Source organism: Pan troglodytes, chromosome 14 (genome assembly GCF_028858775.2).
Source record: "Pan troglodytes isolate AG18354 chromosome 14, NHGRI_mPanTro3-v2.0_pri, whole genome shotgun sequence".
NCBI classification, from domain to species: Eukaryota; Metazoa; Chordata; class Mammalia; order Primates; family Hominidae; genus Pan; species Pan troglodytes.
The window spans coordinates 92,947,927-92,973,635 of record NC_072412.2 but is presented as its reverse complement, the minus strand read 5'-3'; the positions used below and the strand labels follow the sequence as shown (position 1 = coordinate 92,973,635).

Here is a 25,709-nt window from a genome sequence, read left to right as displayed (position 1 = left end):
TTCAGAATCCTGATTTGCATATTTGAGCAATCTCCACAGTACTAATCTCTGCCACATGCTTTTTATGCCAGTGGAATTGCCAATCTGTTAGGATTTCACCCCTCTGTGCTGTTGTATGAAATTGGTTCTAAGGCAGAAAGCCCAGGCATGTGGAGCTCCCATTATATATTTCCCTTATCAAATGAATCAAAGACTTGCAATATTTGTTGTCCAAGACCTGAAAACAGTTGTTTTCCATGACGGGTTTAGTGTTATCATTGTTTATGGTAGTAGGGGAAATTCTGATGTTCATTTTTCCAGCATAGCTAGAACCAGAACTGCCCATGTTACTAAACTTAAACTGTAAATAAATAAATAAATAAGCTAATTAAAAATACTCATAACATATACCTGGCTTACAAGCTTCCATGCTTTTCTACTCGTAGTGCTTTATTTCACTCATCTTTGTCAATGCCAAACTGTGGCCTCTCTCAAGGAAAACCTTCATATGCCTTCTGTGATTAATCCATTCTATTTTGTATGTAAATTCTTATGTCTATTCTTTACAACCTATTTTGAAGTAATCTCATACTGTTCATTGATGTGACTTATACTGTTTTACTACATTAAAATATATTCTATTAATTTCTCAATTATGTTCATGTGGTTATATTTTCCTTTTATGGGAATTAAAGTCTACATTTATATGTTTTCTTTCAATAACTATAAAGTAATATTCAAACATTATCTTACCAAAATATTCGATGATTAACTTTAATTTCAATAAACTCATAGACAGTAATTTTTAATCATAAATATATAAAATTAATGAAACCACATATTTAAAATCGATTTTTAGTTTTATAATTGCTTAGTGTTATTTATTCAGCATTATTAGATATGTTAGGTAAATAAATTATTTTGAATTGTTAGCAATGAAAATTTACTACACTAAATATCTTTATTTTTTAAGATATAGAAACTGAAGCTGAGGGAAGTTTAATGATATCAAAGACTAGACATCATCTTAAACACTGCATTAGAGTTCACCCAGTTGTTTTCAGATTTCTAATCGAATGCTCTTTGTATTAAACAGTCTGAGTGTGAACTTTCCATGTGATTTATAAAGAAACAGAAAAATTTTAAAACCTGGTTCATGAAAAGCATACAATCAATTCAAATAATTGAAGCAATAGAACACAAAATCATTTACTGAATTTCTTTTGAGTTAACTTTATAACAATTTCTGAAGAGTTTGAACTTTAGGGATACATACAAAAAACAAAAATAGGAAATAATTTTATTTTTCTTCACTTACCCCACTCTGCTGTGAGTACTTTTGCTTCTTTATTGAATAGAAGATCGTATTGTAACAGCACTGACTCCATTTTGAATCCCTGCCATGTTACAGAAAAAATTTGCTTGAGTTTCAATTACTTCTTTGCTTAAGTTTGTAGATTACTCATTAAGAATATAACAATCTCAGAACAATAGGACCTTCAACATAAATAAAAGGGAAATATGCTGACCAGAAATTCCGGGAACAGACTGACCAGCAGTTTTAGCCACAACTAGATAAAAACAGCCTAACAATGCCAGCAAAGGTCCCAAGACATCGACCAAGACAGCAAGGACTGACTGCCTGCCTGAGATTGCACACGTAGCTCCTCCACAAGGACACTCTGATTATGACATACACTTATCCTGATTTCCCTTAAAAACTCTTGGTCCAGAGCTACAATTCAGGGAGGTAGTCTTGAAACAAGGTCACTAATTTCCCAACTTGCCTGCTTCCCTAATAAAGCTAACTTTCCTTCTTACCAACAGTTGTCTCTTGAGCATTGGTTGTTCTGGTGTCAAGTGTCCCGAACCTGAGTTTGGTTACAATATTTGGTGAGCTAGTCCGGAGTCTCATGCTCCCTGAGCTGTTTGCTCAGCTCCCAACAGATGAAGCAATTGGCCGCAGCAGTGCACCAGGGCTACCTTGTTCAGGTTACCGAGAGGCTCATTTAGATTCACAATGGCTGGAGCGGTTGACTGTGGCAGCACGTATGGGCTAACCCTCTCTTGCTACCAGAGGTTAGCAGCAAGCCTTCAGTAACACCAGCTACTTGTGGTTGGCCGAGCCTGACACAGGCAAACTGCCAAGACTCTTTTTCACTTTGGGGAAACACCCTTCTTTCCCTCAATTGACGCCAGCTGCCTATTTTCACTTAGAGCTGGTAAATGGGAACAAGCTCTCTAGATGAGCTGACCAGCTCTATAACAAGGTACAGCCACCAGTGTGAACACCAGGGGTCCTCTTTCCTTACCATTTGGGCCTTTGGGGCCATTTGTGGTACCGTTGGTAGAAGAAACAACTTGTAGTGACTCCGTACTGGTCTCCTCCCTTGAAGAAGATGGTGTTTGGGAAGCACTTCATTTGTTTTGATTGTGTGTTGTTTTCTTGTTACCATGGGAGGTATTTTGTAGATTCTGTCTCAAAGAAAAAGCATATTAGCTAACTGGTCAGCCTATAGCTATGACCTTGGGACAAAGGAAAACAAAAAAAAAATGGCATTTTGTTGTAATACAACATGGCAGATGCATGTGTTAGAAGAGAGGTGGCCTTTAGGGTTTTTGAACTTTTATACAGTCTTACAGCTTGAACAGTTTTATCAAAGATCAGGTAAATGGAAAAAAATACTTATGCTCAGGTGTTTATTCTATCATGTAATAAAGATGCTTCCCAGAAAGGTTCCCAGTTAGTGGTGCAAAGAGGACTGCATAAAGTGAAATCTCATTGGCCTCTACTGCCTGAGGAAGATACAGAAGGGAAAAAGAAGCATGTTGGGAAAAAGCCGAGTGTTGAGAAAAAAACTGAGGCAAGGCTTGCATGTCTGACATAATGTCCTCTGGAATGTGTCTAGACTTGCTGGCTCCTTGCTTCTAGCCCTCCTAGGCTCCCAGATCAATTGTATTCCCATTATCTCGAGTAGAAGAACATGTTCCATATAAATGCTAAACCATCACAGCTGTAGATCATGCGCCTGCCCTTTTGACCCCCCACATTCTCACCACCTGTTTCTATGTTGAATTACCAATAAATAGTGTGGGTTCCCAGAGCTTGGGGCCTTAGCAGCTTCCATACACTAGCGATGGCCCCCTGGTCCCACTTTACTTCTGAAACTGTCTTTTTCTCAATCCTTTGGCTCTGTCGGACTTTGTTGCCCCCATGACCTGGTGTTGGGTCTGATCATCCCAACAGAAGCAGGAGGATAGGATAATTTTGTTAGCCTTAAACTCGCCACAGGGAAATGATGCTGTGGTGTTGCAAGTGCCTTCCCTGGTGCTGCCTGCTCTGGCACCTGTGCAGGTTCCCACGCTGACCCTGCCAGCGTTGCACACTGAACTGCTCCTTCCTCTACCCACTCCCCCAGAAGACTATTTAAATAATCCATATTTACAAGATGCAGTGTCCCTTCGACATTATGCAAGCAGGCTGGAGACAGTCTCCTCTTTTAAGACCTGACTGGGTCTTAAATGCACAAGGCCAATGGGTCTCCCCTTTTAAGATCCAACAGGAGTTAAATGCACATGGCCAACCCATGGGATTTTGGGGATTACATTCACCTTTCTCCACTTTAGACTTAGTAAACTAAAAATAATATAAGCCCTTCCTACAGAGATGACCCATAGCACATGGCTGAATTATGTACCAGTATATTCTCCACATATTTCCTCACTTGGGTGGACATTCAAACACCATTAAATTTCATGATAATGGCTGGTAAAAGGAGACAAGTCCTAGACAAAGCCAATGATGAGGTCAGGCAGCTACTTCAGAAAGACCCTTCTAGGACCTCTGATCCCCCACAGGGACGACTCTCTTAATGGAGCTCAATTGCGACCATAACAATGGGGAATGCCAAGACTAGAACACTACTAAAAACATGTTTTGATGGGACTGAGTAAAGGAGTACCCGAGAAGCGTAGCATCAGCAAAATCCATGATCTCCAACAGGAGGCTAATGAAAATTCAGCCTCTTGGCTGGAACGAATATATCGGGCTTATAAAAAAATACTCAGGTATGGATCTAGAGGCCCCAGAAAATATTTGGACAGTCAATCTGACTTTCATCAGCCAAAGCACTTCAGGTATCAAAAGGAAATTGAAAAAATCAGAAAGAATAAACCCTTCTCTATTGGTAGAAATTGCTTACATACTTTTCAATGCCAGAAAAACAAGAGCCAGACAAGTGCCCACTCTTGTAGAAAGCATTCAGAAAAATAAAAGAGGGCCTGAGAAGAGTAAGGGACAAAACAGAATAGGACTCCCAGGCAAAGATCAATGTGCCTACTGCTGGGGATCTGGGCATTAAAAGAATGATTGCTACAGGCTAAAAGGGAAAGATGACAGTAGAAAAAGGATAAGAGAGAAAAAGAAAAAAAAATAGGAAGCAAAGAAACAGACAAGTAGATTGTGGCTCTGATAAGACTGAGGAGGCTCAGGTGTTTTCCTTGATATAATGGAGCCAATAATCATTTCCCCACAGAAGCCCTGGGTACGAATGACATTGAAGTATAAAATAATCGACTTCTTAGTTAATACTGAAGCAACTTCAGTTTAAATACTAAATTAACTAAAAGTACACAAGTTATAGTGCCAGTGGCAGGAGTCAACAGAAAACTGGAGCAAATACCTTTCCCTCAGCCTTTAGAATCCAAATTGGGAGACATAAAGTTAAGACCTAGTTTTTTTTAAATATGCCTAATTGCCCTGTTCTGTTGTTGGAATGACAATTACTATGCTAAACTAAATGCTTAAGTAAACTTTTCTCCTAAAAAACAACATCTAAGGACCCAGATTCCACCCAAAAAGGCCGTGTGTTTGCAGACATTGACGACTCAGCCTAAAAACAAGACCCAAGAATTGTTTCCACCTGAAATCTACTATAGAATAAGCAATACTGTTTGGGCCGATGGAGAATCCAGATGAGCTACTAGAGTTCAGATGGTCTGCATTACATTAAAAGAAGGAGATACAATCCCATATAAAAACAAACAAACAAACAAGAAAGCAGCATCCTCTGAAAAGGGAAGCATTAGAAGGCACTCTGCCAGTATTACAAAGGTATTACTTTCGAAGTATGAGCTTATTCAACCATGTCTCTCTCTATCCAATACACCTATTTTCCCAGTAAAATAATGACATTCAAATGAATATCAATTTGTGCAATGCTCGAGAACAATTAATGATATCATTCAAGATATCCATCCAACAGTACATAACCCATATGCCCAAGTCACTATTATCCCAGGAGATTATGGCTGGTTCTCAGTATGAGACTTCAAAGATACTGTCTTTTGCATACCAGTTAAAGAAAACCCCAATTCCTGTTTGCCTTTAAATGGCATGATCCAAAAGCTAAGACAATTTTCCAATATTACTATGCTATATTACTCCAAGGATTTAAAAATGCCCCCACCATTTTCGGGGAAATTTCGGCTAAAAATCTGAGTGACCTACAGTTAAACCGAAGGGTAGTATTACAGTGTGTATATGGCTTACTAATTGCCAGCCCCACTTACAAAGACTTCCTGGAAAACACATTACTGGATTTAAATAACCTGGCTGAATGGGGTTATAAAGTGGCCCCACGTAAGGTCCAAATATGCAAAAAAAGACATCGTCAACTTGGGGTTCCACCTACAACAAGGTAAGCAGTCTTATGACTGATAAGAAACAGGCAGTAGCTGCCATTAAAGCCTTCCCCAAAACAGAAACAAGTAAGAGAATTCTTGGGGATGGTTCACTTTTTTTGACATTTAGATTTCTAACTTTGGACTCACAGCAAAACCCTTGTATGATGCTTTAAAATGACTGGGTCAGAACCCTTGCATTAGACAATGAAGTGCCAAAATACATTTGATAATATAAATAAAAAATTAACATTAGTGTTTGCCTTGGGGCTCCCTGACCCCCAAAGCCCTTTCCCCTGTAAGTACATTAAAAAAGAGAATTGGACTAGGAGTTCTGACCCAGAAACTTGGGGAAAAACTGTAACCTATTGTATATTTTTTGAAACAGAATAAACAGCCAAAGGATGGCCTCCCTGCCAGAGGGCAGTAGCTGCCACATGTGACTTATTACAAGAAACCAACAAATGTACTCTACGACAACCCATAACTGTGCATGTTCCCCATCAAGTGTTAACCCTATTTAAAAAAAGGAGATAACTGCTGGGCGTATGGGCAAATGTCAGGCCATTTTTCTTGATAATCCTAATACCACCCTCCAAACCACTGCAACCCTAATCCCCACAACACTGCTCCTTGGCAGTTCAGTGCAAGACATAGAGCCTAAGCATAACAGTTTATAAATAAATCAAGTCGTTTATTCCAGCCACCTAGACTTGTGTGATCAGCTGATAACAACTCCAGACTAGAAATTGTTCACCGATGACAGCAGTTTCATGAAAAATAGACACCATTGAGCAGGGTATACACTGACCACTCTGGAACAGATAATCAAAGCCCCTGCACTTCCCCCTGGTACATCAGCCCAAAAAGTAGAATGAATAACCCTTACCAGAGCCTTAACTTTATCCCAAGGGAAAGAGGAGAGCTGCACAGACTCTAGATATGCCTTCATGGTAATACAAGCACATGGGGCAATATAGAAAAAAAGAGATTTGCTAACCTCTAATAACAAAAATATTAAATATCCTAATAAAATAATGAATGCTAAAGGTGGTGCTGCTACCATCTAACATGGCGGTTACATATTGCTTAAGTTAAACTATCTTAATCTTTGCCAATAATACATAAAAAACTGATTGTTAGATTTGCCATTCCAACCATTACTCAGTATATGACATGTGGGACCATTTAGTATGTCGTGTATACCATAAAAAACCAAGAGTTACATATATTGTCAGAATCACTCATTTCACCTCTGAAAAGACACAATCCCCCATGCCTTTCTAGGTGGGTAAAAACTAATGCCAATTAAACAAGCTACACATTGACTCCAACACCAGGGAAGACTCTCCCCCTCTACAACCAAGAACCTGTAATCATATCCATAACAGATGATTTAATAGATTTCCCTGGAAATACTTGGGGAAAACAATACAGCCATTTAGATTAGTAAAACAAATGAGTATATGTTTTGCCCCCTGGAAGATATATATTAATATAACTTCCTAATTGAGTACCATGGGCATATCATTGCTTGTAAAATGACACACATTCAGGATAATGCCTAATAGACATGTTAATAACTCCTTTCACCCTTCACGCTCCTAAAAAAATAAAAAAAACACAATAAAGACGTTGGACAAGCTCTCTCAAGACTTGAAAGACTTTCTTTCTGACCATATACCCATATACCCTCAGAACCCATGTACTTCTTTGGGTACTCTTTTCTGCCTTCATGGGGGAATGGCTTTATATTATCATGAACTGATAAATCTACCCAGGACTTTAATCGTAATTGCTACTGAAGCCACTAAGTCTCTTGCAAACTTACAAAACTTAGTAGATCCATTAATACAAGTAGTGCTAAATAACAGAATAGTCCTAGACTATATTTTAACAGAACGAGATGGTGTTTGTGTTGTTACTAATTCCTCCTGTTCATATATATCAGTACTTCCTCTCAAGTAGAAACAAACATTTAAAAAGTTAGAGAGCAAGTGATCTGATTACAACAAACTCTAAACCATTATATCTCCTTGTTTGGAGGAGGCTGGGATTTGTTTTTTAGCCTATTCTCTGAACAAAATATCAGCATGATACTATCTGCTGAACTAAAATCAGCATGACAGAAAATTTTTAAATTAAAATGAACAATTCTGCTAATAACTACTGATCTATTCTTAAGATTTAAATTGGTAATGTTATGCTTTATCAAAAAGGTCAACAATGCCATTAATGAAAAGTGAACTCTGATTTCTCACCTACCACAGAAAAGAACAAAAACTCTGTATGACACCATGTCAAAACCTTCCAACTAAAATACCCACTATGTCCCAGCTCAGCAGAAGTAGTTACAGAAGATGAGACCTTCGCCCATTTTCCATAGATATGGAAAGATACATTGGCAGTGGGGAGTTTGTAACAACACTGACTCCATTTTGAACGTCCACCATGTTAAAGAAAAAATTTTGCTTATTTGAGTTTTAATTACTGCTTTGCCTAAGTCTGTAGATTATTCACTAAGAACAGAACAATCTCAGAAAAACGGGACCTTTGACAGAGATTAAGAGAAATACGCTGACCAGCAATTTCGGGGGCAGACTGGCCAGCAGTCTAGGCTGCTACTAGGTAAGCAGAGCCTAACGCCAGCAAAAGGTCACAAGACTCTGACCAAGACAGAGAAGATTCACTGCCTGCCTGAGATTGCACACGTAGCTCCTGCCACAAGAAGACTTTAATCACCACTTGCTCTTCCCCTGATTTCCCTGATAAACTCTGATATGGAGCCACCATTTGAAGAGGTAGCCTTTGCATGTGAGTTCACTATCTTCCCAGGTTGCTGGCTTCCCTAATAAAGGTAACTTTTCTTCTTGCCAACACTTGTTTCTTGAGCATTGATTTTCCAAGCAGCAAGAGGCTGGAAATGAAGTTCAGTTACCTTATCAATAATGCAGGCAGATATCATAATTTTCCACATGATTTATTTATTTTTTTAAATACTTCAGTTGATTCTAGTTCTAAACTTTAATCTCGTATGCAATTTAAATATAATCTCTTCTCCCAGCATTGAGAATTGAGATGTGTGCAGAGTGTGGTCTTTTATTTATTCTCTTTTTTCTGCAGCCTTTAGAGGAGGGTACATTGTCTGTACCTGGAACATTCCTTTCCCCTTCATTCTCTAGGTCAATGGAGTTCAGACACAGAAGGGAGGAAAAAAAAAAAAAAGGAGATGCCTTTTGATTACCTAAACTTTTTCTGTCCTTTCTATGTTAATTGTAAACATTTCTGGCTCTATTTCCTTTGTGCAGAAGACAAGAAATGCTGATTATCTTGAGAGAAGGGTGTGAATGATTTTGGAGTCTCCTAATAAGGCCTTCAAAGTCATGTTTTCTTGATTTGCAGATTCTGATGTATTTTATCTCTCCACTTACCTCAACTTCCACCCTCACATCTCATATCCCACCTAGACACTTACTATTCTCTTTGATAGCATACCAGTAAGATATCAAATGGGTACAACATTAGGAAAACTCTGAAGATTAAATAATGTAATTGAGAAAGAAACCCAGAACACAAAAAAACTGTCCCTATAAATTAGTTTATTTCAAAAAGTTTAAAACCAGGTTTTTCAGTAATTGTTGAAGCTAAACACAAATTATTTTAGTGTCTCAAAACTAAAGCAACTTTACTGAATATGAAAAAAATAGTCTCCACAAGAAGAGCTTTGTACTCTTTTAGACTTTTTAATCAAATTGTCATTGAAAATAACTTTTCTTCATAACTTATGTTCACTCATTTAACATGATCATGATCATCATAACAAATTATCTCTCATATTTGTTGAAAGGTTTCATGGAAACTAAATGAACTGGACTTCTTGTGTAAACATAGTCTCTATGTGGCCTGTAGTCTCCACCCATTAAAAGGATAAGGAAAGGAGGAGATGTCCCTGACCACTCAGAACGTATTTCTTTTTCTCTACATTGTGATAGTTAAATGTATTATTACTGTCAAATTTTAGTGACTGGATAGTATATTTCTTCACTTTTCCTCATATCTGAAACAGTATGGAGGAAACTGTGGATCTCTATTAATTATTTGTTAATTTGAAGTTAATCTTGAAATGGAAATCATCTTGTGATTTTACACTGTTTTTTGATCATAGGGAAGAATTATATATGTTATCTATCTATCCATATATATAGATCAAATTGATATTAAAGATAATAGAAATGAGGTAGTTTGGTTTTAAAGAGCAAGGTTATGTCCATCAGAAGATCTAGATAAACTATCTTCAGTTAGTCACTACACACTTATTTTCTAAGTTAACTATCCTTTAGAAAATCTCCTGGCTTTTGTCATATCTATATTATATCAATTTGTATCTATGTATCTAGCTAGTTAGCTATCTTCCTATCTCTATCCCTCTACCTATCTGTGTATCTTTCATTGATATTGTAAAAGTAGATATTCCTCTGGTGGTATGATTGTTTAATTCTAGGGGAAAAAAAATCCCCCAGTATATTCTTTCTTCTTTGCCACAATCAAGATAACCAGTGGAAAATGCCAAACTATGAATTTAGCATTAGATTAAGCGAGGAACTAAGCTGAGGTGTTAGTAATAAAGAAGACAACCTAAATAACACTGAAGGATGAAGCAGCCAATGTACTATAACAACCAGTGAATGCTAAGTATCTATTCCTTGGCTCTTTCTTGCCAGAGAACCATAGCTTTTGGATATTTACAAAGCTTCTGAATAAATGCAAACCAATAGTGCACATATGAAATGAGAAAATGATTCACTTCTTTCCATATAAACTATTAATTAACTTGGATAATGAGAACTCAGAGCTGGGATTTTTACCATTTTTTTTTTCAATTTGAATGTCGAAGACACTTTTTTCTCTTCTTAAAATGCTTTAAACTGTATTTATAAAAAAAATGTCGGCCGGGCGCGGTGGCTCACGCCTGTAATCCCAGCACTTTGGGAGGCCGAGGCGGGCGGGTCACAAGGTCAGGAGATCGAGACCATCCTGGCTAACACGGTGAAACCCCGTATCTACTAAAAAAAATAGGAAAAATTAGCCGGGCGTGGTGGCGGGCTCCTGTAGTCCCAGCTACTCGGGAGGCTGAGGCAGGAGAATGGCGTGAACCCGAGTAAAACTCCATCTCAAAAATAAAAAAAGTCTTATTTTTATTATTTAAAAAAGGAACTTTAGGATTTTTTTCTTAACTCTGTGAATAATGATTTGGTAGTTTGACAGGAATTGTTTTCAATCTGTATATTGCTTTGGGCAGTATGGTCATTTTAATGATATTGATTCTTCCAATCCATAAGCATGTGGTGTTTTTCTATTCGTTTATGACATCTATTTCTTTCTTTCGTGTTTTGTAGTTCTCCTCATAGAGATCCTTCACCTCTTTGGTTAGCTGTATTCCTAGGTATTTTATTTTTGTGTGTGTGGCTACTATGAATGGGATTGAGTTCTTGATTTTGTTCTCGGCTTGAACATATTATGTTGCATAAGAATAGTAAGTGTGGACATTCTTGTCTTGTTCCAGTTCTTAGGAGGAATGTTTTCAACTTTTCCCTGTTCAGTATGATGTTGACTGAGTTTGTTGTATATGGTGTTATTATTCTGAGGTATATTCCTTCGATACCTAATTTGTTGAGGGTTTTTATCATGAAAGGATGTTCGATTTTGTCGAATACATTTTCTGCATCTATTGAGATAATCGTATGATTTTTGTTTTTAACTCTGTTTATGTGGTGAGTTACATTTATTCATTTGTGAATGTTGAACCATATTGTATCCCTGGAATAAAACCCATTTGATTCTAATAAATTATCCTTCTGATTTGCAACTGGATTTGGTTTGCTACTATTTTGCTGAGGATGGTAAGCATCTATTGCCATCAAAGATACTGGCTTGTAGTTTATTTTGTTGTTGTTGTGTCCTTACCTGATTTTTATATCAGAGTGATACTGGTTTCATAGAATGTGGTATGGAAAACAGTAAGGAAATTTCTCAAATAAGTAAATATAGAACTGTCATTTGATCCAGCAATCCCATTGGTAGGTATTTACCCAAAGGAAAAGAAACCATTATATAAAACAGCACCTGCACTCACATTTATCACAGCACTATTCACAATAGCAAAGTCATGGAATCAACCTAAGTTTCTATCAATGGTTGATTGGATAAAGAAAATGTAGTATATCTACACCATGGAATACTATGCAGCCATAAAAAATTAAATCATATCCTTAGTAGCAACATGGATGGAGCTGGAGGCCATTATATCACATAAGTGAAATAACTCAGAAACAGAAAATAAAATACTTTATGTTCTCACGTATAAGTAGAAGCTAAACAATGGGTACACATAGACATAAAGATGAAAACAGTAGACATGGGATTCCAAAAGCAGGGATGTTGACAGAGGGTGAGGGATGAAGAACTATCTACTGGGTTAAATGGTCACTATTTGGGTGATGGGTACACTAGAATCCCAAACCCCACCATTACACAATATATCCATGTAACACATATGCACATGTACATGCTGAATCTAAAATAAAATATTTTTAAAGATAATTTCCTTATTTTAATGATTAAAAAAGTGTTTTTCTATTATCCAAATACATGTAATATGCAAAGTATTCAGAGACCCTGCTAGCAGTACGGATTACCATAAATTAGGCAAATGAGAAAGAAGAAACACACTGATTTGATGCTTGGAAAAATGCAATAGATTTATAAGAGCTGAATAATTTGATACTCATGCTTATAAGTTCTCTGTACCTTGCAATTTTAAACAGATACTCTGTTAGTGTCACCTAGCAAGAATACATAATTATCATTTCTATTGTGATGATTTTTAACATTTCAATAGTGTTAAAATGCTGAATATATATTTCTCCTGATTTTATGGTAATAGCAAAATAACTACCAACACAAATATGAAAGAATATTCTAATTACCTGAGTTGTGTGATGAATCATAAGCCAAACTGGTTTTCTTTTCTCTGATAACTACATGAGAATGTATAAGGCAGGAATGCCTAAAATCAGTGATAGATTGAAAGTTTATGAGCAGGAAAATGTGGAAACTAGAAAAGGTAAATCATGTTTTCTCAAATTCAGTTTATTCAGCTGTAAAATGATACCTTCAGGTTGAATGAAATGAACTTGCATGGTCTTTTTAGAGATAATGTGTAAAAGATAATTATTTCATAAGTATAGATCATAAGTCCTATACTTCTGACACAGAACACAACCAAACCCTTACCTTCACTTCTCTTAATTTTTCCATCCTTCTATATTGTATGTCTATTCCTTTTTCTCCTACTATTATGTATATATAAATGAAAATTTACTTATAAACCCCAAAGAGGAACAATTTGTTCTTATGTTTTCTCAGCTTAAAAGCACTTGTTGAGCAGAATTTTGTTGATTTTTTCTGCATGATAGCTTTAGTTTTAAAGATTCATTGTAAATTTTAATTTCAATGTAAGTGCAGATATTAAAGAATAATATATTAAAACGAAATATTTTTTATTTTTTCCTGGATCTGGTTATGTATTGAAGCTCATTGTTTTCACCTCGGGAATTATTTATATATATTCTATATTCCTACTATTTAAAAAAATAGCAGTGAATGATTTATTGCAAAGCATTTGTATGTTAGCAAGATATCTTGAAGTGTCCAACTCTGCACAGTGGAAGTGCTATTTGGACAAATCTGGAGGATTATGAGACATGAGTGAGAACTACAATCATTAACCATTAAAGACAGTAAGTTATACAGTATAATTAGAATAGGAGTTTTAAAAAAGAGCATATAATTAATTACAGGAATTGTAATGAAATAAGTTTACTGCTTTATTGCCTTTCATAGGTTCTATGTTTACCAGGAACCAAAACACACTTAAAACTTTCATTCCTGTTACAAAACCACTTTAAATACATGACAGTCTTTTTAGACCAGAAATCACTTCACTTATTTGGAAAGAGAAACAAAGTTATGAACAATCTTAGGAAAATAAATGTTTATTTTGTCCAGATTAAAAGAACCTTTATCATTGTGAGCCAACCACTTCCCATTGTCCTTTCTTCTAATACTAAAAACCTAAGTTTCTTCTGGAAAACCATCTCGTGCCCTATTCTCAGTCTGCTGTTAGTGAAGATTGAGGTTGAATCTGTCATCCCAGGAGTAAGCACTTGAATCAAATCTGACCAAGCGGCATCTCACAATTCCTTGGCCTCAACGAGGGGCTCAGATAAAAGAGCAATCTACTTAATTATTCTATATATTGGTAATGCTGTACTTCATAAAATTTACCATAAAGGTGAAATTGATCTCTCAGTCAACCAACTATGTGGGTGATCTTACTTCCTTACCCAACCTGTCTAATTCCAGAGGAATCTGAGGAATGCATTATGGATACTCTGCACTCACATTCAAGGCATAATTGCAAGTTTTCTTGGATATCTTTTCTTCTGTCTGGACCATTGACACTACATTTTAAAGTAACAGCTGCGATATGGACATGAAATACTTTTCAAACTGGATATGAATATCTTGATGTTTCACTTCTTCCAGGAAAATGTTTGTCAGATTTATAATATATTGGTAACGCACATTACTTTTCGAAGATATCATGAGGTTTTGCTTTTTAAATTTTTCTTATTTCATGAAGCTATTTCTGGAAATCTAGAAAAAGATGGTCAAATCATACTCTTCCAGATGATCTGGGATTCTTTTTTACTTTTTTAGCTTAGTAGAAATCTGGAGTTTTATCATATTATTTTTAAAAATTAGCATAGTAATTTTATAGAATTGTCATTTCATTGTATCTGTTCTGTATTTATGGTTGTAGTTCCATCCTCAAACCTTTTTTTTTAGTTATTATTATATGACAGAAATATAATTCTACTTATAGGAGTTTTACAGGTTTTAGAGTGATTTTTAATTTTTTTTTCTATTCTATGTTCTGGTATTTCCTACCTTTTATATTATTATTTTGTCTTGCTATTATTTTCTATTTTGCATTATATTCTGCTTTTGAAAGTGTAAGAAATAAAATACATGTATTTGTGGTAAAAATAAAGTTACCAATATCATTTTATACATTTATTTATTATTATTATTATTATTTTTGAGATGGAGTCTCGCTCTGTCACCCAGGCTGGAGTACAGTGGTGCAATCTCGGCTCACTGCAACCTCTCCCTCCTGGATTCAAGTGATTCTCCTGCCTCGGCCTCCTGGGTAGCTGGGATTACAGGTGCGCGCCACCATGCCCGGCTAATTTTTGTATTTTTAATAGAGATGGGTTTTCACCATGTTGGTCAGGCTGGTCTCAAACTCCTGACCTCGTGATCCACCTGCCTCGGCCTCCCAAAGTGCTGGGATTACAGGCATGAGCCACCGTGCCCAGCCTATACATTTATTTATTAAGTGAAAAAGAGTACAGTGTCCTTTACTCCACCCTTTGTTCATTGGCTGCTGGACACATTCTCTTACAAGATATAACATTGGGAGTCAAGTTTTTTGACGCCTTTTGTTCCTAAGTCAGTTCCCAGTGTCTAATGTAATAGTGTAGATTGGCCCAAGATGGGGTCCATTCATTTTCTGACTACCTGAGTTATGTAAACCCTAAATGTATTATGTAAATGAAAAGCTTCAACATAAAATTTACCCTGTAAATATAACTCCTTCTGTCTCTATAAATGATCTACATAGCAACTATATAGCTTGAAACAGAAATTTGTGCTTTTATCACATGGCAATTTGGAATACGTAGAAAATATAATGGATAATTGGGGAAATATTCGAGATGTATTAGATCAGATAATTCAAATAGAGAAGAAACATCATAACAGTTGTTATTTCACTACTGACTTTAAAGCTCTTAGTTGTTGATGTAATGTGGACTAAGATTTAATATTAGTATTTACTAACTACCCTGCTTATTGTGGCAGAGCAGACAGTATATACCAATCCACATGATTGATTATTGTAAGCAATAAAAATTATTCCAGATATTGGCAATAAGTTGATTATTAGACTTCATTTACAGTGGTGTTATGTGAATTCATCTGTTTTTTGTTTGTTTGTTTGTTTCCTGAATGTGTAGTTCAGTCACAATTTAGAAGAGACTTGTATCAGGAACATAATCCAGGTAATATTTTAAACCTGAAATCTCACTGATTAAAACCACCATGTCACCCGTTTACCTATATAACAAACCTGCACATCCTGCACATGTACCCCACAACTTAAAACAAATAAACAAATAAAATAAGCAAAACAAAACTGCTGGTTCAAAGTAATTCAGTTCAACTAAGTTCATCTTCACCAACAGCAGACTGAAAATAGGGCATGAGATGGTTTTCCAGAAGAGACTTAGGTTTTTCTGACTAGAAGAAAGGACAATGGGAAGTGGTTGGCTCACAATGATAAATGTTCTTTGAATCTGTACAAAATAAACATTTATTTTCCTAAGATTGTTATAACTTTGTTTCTCTTTCCAATTAAGAAATTTGATTATCTGATCTAATTAGACTACTTTATATTTAAAGTGGTATTGTAACAGGAAACTTCTTTGTTGTAATGAAAGTTTTATATGTTTGTTGTAGCAGAGTGCAATTAGCAGAGTATCTTTATTCTTATCTTGTTTGCATAACTGTCCACATTTGGAGCTTACCTCTGAAATGGTCTTGCTTTTCTTAGCATGAATTTCCTGCCATTCGATTTGAGGATAAACATTTGTTTATGTCCAACCCATTTATAAAATAGTGATATATTTTCATTCTCCATTGATAAGTCACCTGGTTATTTTTTAATATCTGTAATGAGGTTTCCTATATAACTGTGGTTAATGTACTTTTAAAAGTTAAGAGTGATAAAATAATTTGAAAATAATATGCCTAATGTAACTGAAATATATTTTGTCTCCAATAATTATCATATTAGCATTCTCTAGAGGGACAGAATTAATGGAATATGTATACGTATATATGTGTGTGTGTATATATGGAATATGTATATGTATATATGTATGTATAGGTATGTATTCATATATATGGGAGTTTACTAAGTATTAACTCACACTATCACAAGGTCCGACAATAGGCCGTCTTCAGGCTGGGAGCAAGGAGAGCCAGTCTGAGTTCCAAAACTGAAGCACTTGGAGTCCGATGTTCCCAAGCAGGAAGCATCCATCACGGGAGAAAGATGTAAGCTGGGAGGCCAGGCCAGTCTCTCTTTTCACATTTTTCTGCCTCCTTATATTCTAGCCGCACTCTGGCTGCTGGTTAGATTGTCCCCACCCAGATTAAGAGTGGGTGTGCCTTTCCCAGCCCCCGACTCAAATGTTAATTTCCTTTGGCAATATAAGCAAGCAGAAAAATTTGAAAAGAGAGACTGGCCTAGCCTCCCTCACTAAATCTTTCTCCCGTGTTGGATGCTTCCTGCCCTCGAACATCAACTACAACTTCTTCAGTTTTGGAACTCTGACTGACTCTCCTTGCTCCTCAACCTGCAGACAGCCTAATGTGGGACTCTGTGATGGTGTAAGGTGTAATTTAATACTTAATAAACATATATATATGTTTATTATGTATATACTATATATTATATTATATTATATATAATATATAATATAATAATATTATATATTATATATTATATAATATAATATATAATATATATTATATATATTATATAATATTATATTATATAATATATATTATATATAATATTATATAATATATTATATATAATATTATATTATATAATATATATTATATAATATTATATTATATAATATATATTATATAATATAATTATATTATATAATATATAAATATTTATATATATTATATATAAATATATAATATATATATTAAATATATAAAATATATAAAATAATATATTATATAATATATATAATATATTATATTATATAATATTATAATATTATTTATATATATTATATAATATTATAATATTATATAATATAATATTATAAAATATATAATAATATTATAATATTATGTATATTATTATTATATATAATAATATATATAATATGTATAATATATAATATATATTATACATATAATAAAAATATATATGTATATATTCCATTAGTTCTGTCCCTCTAGAGAACCCTGACTAATACATGAACACACTTTGGTAATATTAAAACTTTCAAACCAAATAGGGTAAACAGGCGCTCACAGAAACTGGTGTCCTAGAATGACTGTTTCCCATCTCTAATTTACCTATTCATTTTACTTAGTGGTTTGTAGATGCCAATAACGGAATCTACTCTAGAGGGTTGGTGTAAAAAGCAATCTAATACATGATTTTAGGTTCATACAAGCTCATTGGTAGAGGTGGAGAAACCTCCAACTTGAACTTCCTGGAAAATTCCTGTATTCACAAGCATGTTGCCCCCATAGGTGAAAAATCCTAATCTCACTGCAAAATTGTTACTACAACAAATGTTCACAGAAAAACATTACCATTGCTGCTGTAAAGTGCTAGATCAAAGCAGAAGCCCTGCACCTAGCTCCTCTAGCCACACAATTCAGTCTCAAATCAAAGTCTCTTGCAAGTACAATCAATAAGTAAAAAGAAATTATTCCAAACTATAGCTTTAACAGAGTCTAAATTGTAATATTTTAAGCATTCTAATCACTGTATGCAAAAAGGAAATTGAAATGGATGTTGGAAAAGCCACTCCATGTTATCTACTAGATTCCTTATTTTAAATGCATTTGTTTCACTGTCTGATTCATATGTGCTTCCATACTAGAAAAAAGGCTCCCAGAATTCAGGAGCTTTCTGTTTTTGTCATTACCTAATGCAACACCTTTCACATATGTGGTTCTCAAAAAATATGCGTAGAAAAATCAAATAGCTTAATGCCAAAAATGTGGTAAAAGTTCTCGTTTTTTCCTGAATTAGTCAAGAATGATAAGAGAGAGATCCCTTATTGAAATACTAAAGAAAATTTTCCTTCCCTGGACAAAATATTTCTAAAGTGAGTTTAGTAGAATAAACATATCCTTAAGCTAAGAATACAGGGTAATGGAGACATAGCTTACCAAATTCAAACTTCGTATTTCAAATTGGATAGTTCCCTGTATTGCTATTATACATTAAAATAAAGTCCAAAAAGCTCTCACCTTTCTCCCTGACAAACTCAACTTGCTCCCTTTTTGTACCTTTTTAAAATAACAGACATTTTGATCATTTGTAAATATAAGCTAGATGATAGTAAATGCTACAAATATTTGAAAATCTTTCATTAGTCAAGCAACAATACAAAATCCTTAATTTGGCCAATAAGAATCTCTATCAGGAAGTCTGCACACACTTCCATAAACTCATCCTGTTCCTTTATTCCATACGTTATCTTGTTCCTTTATTCCATTGCATTCAATGATGTCTTAAATTCTTGAATGCAAAATAATTTTTCCTAACTTGCAAGTTTCCTCATAACCTAGGATGAGAACTTGCAAGGACAGATTGCAAGTTCGAATTTCTTGGTCACACCACTCCAACAGTAGTTTATGTTTATTTGTTTTTGTTTAAATTCATGGAGTTTAGCTCTCAATTTGGTTAACCCACTGAAATTAAGAAAGGCTGAAATTATCAGTCTAGTCAATAAGTAATTGTAATATACTATTTGTGATGCTAAATTGATACCCATTTCCAACTAAGATTGAGATAGGAGGAAGATAAATTATTTTCTTCATTTACTATTTATTTTTGACAATGGCTGGATAAAAGTTGATGTTTTATTTAAAATTGTTTATTTGATTCCAAGTTTTTCTGCTTGCAAACAACCTCTTTCTCTGGTCATAAAATTAACATTCTGTTTATAATTCATTCACAAGACTTAAAATATCAAAATACGATATTTTCTTTAAAGCATTATGACTTACATAATAAGAAAAAGTTAAATATAATTTGTAAAAGTTACATGTTTACAGTACCTGTACCAGTACAGAAAATAGCAAATAGCATTATAATGATAATATATTTAATCTCTTATATTCTACCTCATATAATATTATAACACAAATATTATTTGGTGACTACCAAAGAGAGTACATGGTTTCTTAACATTTTAATCTAAAATAAAATTCCCCAAATTTTATTGCAACAAATGTCTAATTTTCAGAAAAGTTGAAAAAGAATTATATTGACCAACACAATTTGTCACCTCGACTCAAAATTAGTTAAGTTTTGCCACACATGCCAAAAATATAGATATTAAAATTTTGTTGCAGACAGTATGATGCTTTTCCATAGAATAGCTTAGAAAAGATCTCCTTAAAACAAGAACAGTCTCCTACATAAACATAGTAGGATATGATCAATCAGAATATCTGATCTATTTTTATCTAGAAAAATCTCCTGCCCATTTTGTAAAAATGACATTAATATGTTAAATAGATTGGAAAAATTTTGCAATTTTATCTCACATTCTAGTGATTTTCTCATTCTATCATTCTTTTATTAGCTGGAATTGTTTTATAAAGGAGAACTCTTCTTCCTAACTTGGATGACATATATATATATGAAATATGTATATATATATATATATCTTTTCTTGTAAAGGCTTGTTAAATGCTTAGTTTTTTTTATTTTTAACTATCAATTTTCAGAGCAAGAGGATGGTGTAATAATCAACTTCATTCTCATTCTCTCTTCCTATCTCTTCACTCTTGACTTAAAGGTTTTTATTTTAGATAGTTTTAAAATCATTTACAGTTAGTATATCTTTATGTTCCAATCTGACCATAAGGAAAACCTTCACACTGGTTCCTTGATCTTTCTAACACGGCCATTACCCCTTCCACCACCTTGTTAGTAGAAAGTTTTGTTGCTTTCAAGGATAGTCAGTGTTCTAACACTTGTCGTAAGTTCCCTGCGACATACCCCAAATCAACCCTTTCTTTATTAGTTTATTTTGGTAAGAAATTCTATTCAGACAGGAAAATACAGATCACAGAATCTTTCATTGTTGCTGGGTTTGCATGCTTTCTAGGTCCGTTTTTGTGATGAAGGCCAGAAAATATATGTACTTGAAAAAAAGAAACTTAAATGAGTCCATACTAGCATTTTTCAGTATGAAATTATTATAGGAAATTTACTTAATTTCCACAATTATGTAATTTTAGGGTTTTTTTGTATTTGAAAATCTTTGTTCTTGATACAATAAATAAATATGTACCTGCTGTATTAATCAACTTTTTTTCAAAATAGCATTACAAATACCATAATTGATAATACGTCTTTTAAGACTTTTTCAATCCTGCTAAGGTTTTACCAGAAGAGTTCTGTGATATTCAATTGGTTGAAATTGCTATTTTTTTCTTTGTGAACTTAAGTAGGTTCATGTGTTTCTGTTTATTTTCTACTTAGAGAAATTGCTTTTTCTTTCCAAAATTTGATGTAATTTAGTTCTTTGAATACATAAAATATTTACAAACTTGCAATCTGTCTATTAGTTGGTACAGAGGTAATGGCAAAAACCATGATTACTTTTGCACCAACCTAATGCTACTCTATAACATATGTCCAGAACAGTGAACTATTCTGCTTCCTCTGGTATTTGAGAAAGCAGGGTATAGGGGTTGGGTACAACTGGATATAGAGGAAATACTGCCTCATTGATGAGTCTAAGATTTTGCACTAGTCTCCACTGATCATTCAGTTTTTGTACTCCTAGAATTGGGGTGTTGCAGGGACTGCTGCATTTTCTTACTAAGCCTTGAACATTTAAATGTCTAACAATATCCTGTAATTCTTTATGAGCTTCAGGCCTTAAGGGATGTTGCCTTTGATAAGGAAAAGTGGTGGCGTCTTTTAGCCTGATTTGGACTGGGTGGGCATTTTTTGCCCTTCCAAATTGTCCTTCCAATGCTCAGACTTCAGGGTTGATTTCCTCCTCAAGTAGGGGACAATAAATGGGTAAATTGTTCCCCATATTCATGTAGATAATAGCTCCAGCTTTGGCTAATATGTCCCTCCCTAATAAGGGTGTGGGACTTTCAGGTGTAACAAGAAAGGCATGTGAAAAGAGCAAAGTCTCCCAATTACAACTGAGGAGGTGGGAGAAATACCTGGTTACAGGCTGTCCCAGGATTCCTTGGATGGTAATGGACCTTGAGGACAGCCATCCAGGGCAGGAGATTAACGCTGAGAAGGCTGTGCCAGTGTCCAGGAGGAAGTCAATTTCCTGGCTCTCACTGGTTAAACATACACAGGGCTCAGTGAGGGTGATGACATGAGCTGGCGCTTGCCCCAGACACCCTCAGTTCTGTTGTTGGATCATCTGGTTGGGAGCTTCTGGCCCAGAGACCCTTTGTTCTCTGGGGCAGTGTGCCTTCCAGTGATTGTCTTGGCATAGTGGACATGGGCGAAGGGGCAGCTTGTTTCTCGTTGGACAATCTTTTTTAAAGTGTCCTTGCAAGCCACACTGATAACAAACCTTATCAGGTGATTGGCCTGCTCCATTTTCTGTCCTCTCTGAACCACCAAGGTTTGTTTGTCTGAGGGCCATGACTAAGGCTGCGGCCTTTCTCTTATCTCGCTTTTCCTTTTCGGCCTGTTCTTCTTGGTCCCTATTATAGAACACTGAGGTTGCCAGGCTTAATAATGCCTCCAGATTTTGTTCAAGCCCAGGGCTCACTTTGGGAACTTTCTCCTGATATCTGTGGCTGATTGGGTAATAAACTTATCTTTTAGGATCAAACAAGGGAGTATATTTTCTTAAGGCCTCCTGTAGCTGCTAGAGTAAGGCGGTAGGATTTTCCTTTCCCTGAGTTATGGTGGACATCATTGAATAATTCATGGGGTTTTTTCTAATTCTCCTTAGTCCTTCTAGAACACAGGTCAACAGATGTTTGCGACTCCAGTCCCCATGATCTGAGTCTAGGTCCCACTGGAGATCCATACTGAGGATGGCTTACTGAACAGTAGGGAATTTGTCCCTTTATTCGGCTGTCATTCTATCATTTGCTTGACTAAGATACCAGGTTATCTCCAAACTCTCAGGCTGTAGCTAAAGCCACATTCTTTTCATTAAAGGCCAGGGTTTGACCTAACAATAGCATGACACCTCTCCAAGTGAGGTCAAAAGTTTGCCATAGACCCTGTAGGACATCTATATACCTATCAGGATCATCTGTAAACTTCCCCAGGTCTACCTTGATCTGCTTTAAATCAGAGAGGGAGAAGGGGACATGTATCTGGGTTGGGCCAAATTCCCCTCCCCCTACAGCTTGAAGGGGACATAAACGATAGCCCGGGGGGTTTTGTGGTCCCTTGGAGATTTCCTTGCTTGCTTCCTTCTGGGTGAGGGAGATTAGAGGAGGCTTATCATTAATAGGAAGGGATGCTGTAAGGAGGCTAGGATATGGAGGTAAGTTGAGAAGTCCTCCTGTGGGATGTAAAATGCAAGTTTTGCATAGTTGTGGATTATCCTTCAATAAAAAGAAAGCTTGGACATAGGTATTTCACTCCATTTGCCTTCCCTCTTACAGAAAAGGTCAAGTTGCAGGATAGTATTATAATTTATACTTCCTTCAGGTGGCCATTTTTTCCCATCAGAGAGGGAATACTGGGGCCAGGCCATAATGCAGAAAAAAATGAGCCACTTACCTATTTTTCAGGATTTGCAGGTCAAATTGGTCCCAATGGCTTAGGATGCATTTCAAGGGTGAGCCTGTTGATGCCTGAGTGTTTCCCATCTGAAAGAAAAAACCTCCTGCAGTTTTTTTTTTTTCCCCTGCCCGATAATCTGCAACAGTCCCTGGACCCTGCTGTTCAGAATAGTTGGCACTCACCAAAGCAGCAGCAGAAACACTAGTTTTCATCCTAGACTACAAAGAGGACTGAGAAAAATCGGATTTAGTGGCCCTTACTGATGCATTCTCAAAAACCAATTACAGTCCTAAGCATTTTCTCCTTTTAGTATTGGGACCTTACCCTTATCCCATAAAGATGATATGCCTCAAAATGGAGTGGAGGGCCATAACTTGAGGGAGGGAAGGGATCTCCAGGGTTGGAAGAGTGACACCTTTTGTCCTCACTTCTCATCGTATGAATAGGAAGGATAGCCCCCCCAATTTTGGAGTCTGTAATTTCTGAGGCTCCCCGTGTCCTAGCTTCAGGAATAGCCTTTGTTAGGCAGGCTAGTCTGAGGAGGGATTCTGAAAGTCTGGATGGTACCCCCCCAATGGGGCTTTGAGAAAAAACTATGTCTTTCTGATTGGTGAGCCTGGGTGCCTAAAGAAGGGAACAGAGCCCTGAAGTTTATACTAAAAATCTTTATAGGAGAAACTAGAAAAGCACCAGAGACAGCGAGTGGTTTTTAGAAGCAGGACTAGCCTCGGAGAAGAGAGGCAAGAGAAAGTTTGTCTGATAGGTGTTAGGACCCAGGAGGCAAGGGTCAGGATAGATAGGATAGATGGGTAAATCTCACTTGGGCAAAGTAACTTTGAGAGTTCCGCTCATGGCTGCAGGGTCAACCAACTTTTTGTTGGGACCCTGGAGCTGAATGGCTTTTCTGTCTGTTGACCCTTGGCTCAGCCCAAAGTACAGGAAAAGTGGAAGCTGGTTCCCAGAAAACCGACGCTCCCAACTCCAAAGTGTCAGGGTTTGTTAGAGAGCCATTTCCCAGAAAGACTGATACCCATGTCTTTAGTGTTGTAGCTGCACTAGTTGCTTTTAACTGGGTGACAGGTGCCTGGTGTTTAGCCCCCAAATTCTAAGGAAAAATAGGACAGAATGGCAAGCAAAAGGGGTCCGATGGTACTCACCACATGACAATATCCCAGAGGAGCTCCCAAGATGTGTCCAGAGTTGGTTCCTGCCAGTGGGTTTGTGGTTTTGCTGATTTCAAGAATGGAGCCACGGACCTTCGCAGTGAGTGTTACAGCTTTTAAAGATGGCACAGACCCAAAGAGTGAGCAGCAGCAAGATTTATTGTGAAGAGTGAAAGAACAAAGCTTCCACAGTGTGTAAGGAGACCCGAGTGAGTTGCTGCTGCTGGCTGGGGTGGCCAGCATTTATTCCCTTATTTGTCCCCTCCCATGTTCTGTTTTTGTCCTATCAGAGTGCTCCTTTATCAATCCTCCCTGTGATTGGCTAGTTTTAGGATCCTGCTGTTTGGTGCATTTTACAGAGTGCTGATTGTTGCATTTTCAGGGTACTGATTGGTGCATTTTACAATCCCCTTGCTAGCTACAGAGTGCTGATTGGTGCGTTTTTACAGAGCACTAATTGGTGCATTTTATAATCCTCTTGTAAGACAGAAAAGTTCTCCAAGTCCCCACTCGACCCAGCAAGTCCAGCTGGCTTCACATCTCAACGTGACTTGGCTGCCGTTAAAGGCATTCAGTTTTATAAAGGAAGCAGAGCATACAAGTTTGGAAAATTTGCAGCCTGATTATGTGATAGAAAAGAAAATCCCATTTTCTGTGGAGAAATTCAAGCTGGCTACAGAAATTTGCATAAGTAGCAAGGAGCCTAATGTTAATCCCCGAGACCATGGGCAAAATGTCTCCAGGCCACGTTAGAGACCTTCATGCCATCCCCTCCCATCATATGCTTGGAGATCCAGGAGGAAAAAGTGGTTTTGTGGTCTGGGCCCAGCGTCCATGTGCTGTATGCAGCCTAGAGACGTAGTGCTCTGTGTGCCAGCTGCTCCAGCCATGGCTCAAAAGGGCCAATATACAGCTTGAGCTTTGGCTTCAGAGGCTGGAAACCCCAAGCCTTGGCAGTTTCCACGTGGTGTTAAGCCTGCAGTTGCCCAGAAGTCAAGAATTGAGGTTTTGGAACCTCTGTCTAGATTTCAGAAGATGTTGGAAATGCCTGGATGCCTAGTAAAAAGTTTGCTACAGGGTCAGGGCCCTCATGGAGAATCTCTGCTAAGGCAGTGCAGAAGGAAAATGTGGAGTCGGAGAACCCCCAAAGAGTCTCTATGGGGCCCTGCTTAGTGGAGCTGTGAGAAGAG

The 25,709-nt window shown here is 36.4% G+C and overlaps 1 protein-coding gene across 1 annotated transcript in view; it reads right to left on the bottom strand.

Moving 5' to 3' along the window:
• Positions 1–24,839, bottom strand: part of LOC129136850 (uncharacterized) — a 115,498-nt gene extending 90,659 nt beyond the window's left edge. The window contains exons 1-4 of the mRNA XM_054665474.2: positions 24,514–24,839; positions 23,354–23,442; positions 2,292–2,454; positions 1,298–1,376 (exon numbers count right to left, since the gene is read on the bottom strand). Of these exons, the coding sequence (XP_054521449.1) occupies positions 1,298–1,376; positions 2,292–2,454; positions 23,354–23,442; positions 24,514–24,762 (580 nt within the window). The 5' untranslated portion in view covers positions 24,763–24,839. The remainder of the gene's footprint in view (positions 1–1,297; positions 1,377–2,291; positions 2,455–23,353; positions 23,443–24,513) is intronic.
• Positions 24,840–25,709: the final 870 nt, after the last annotated feature.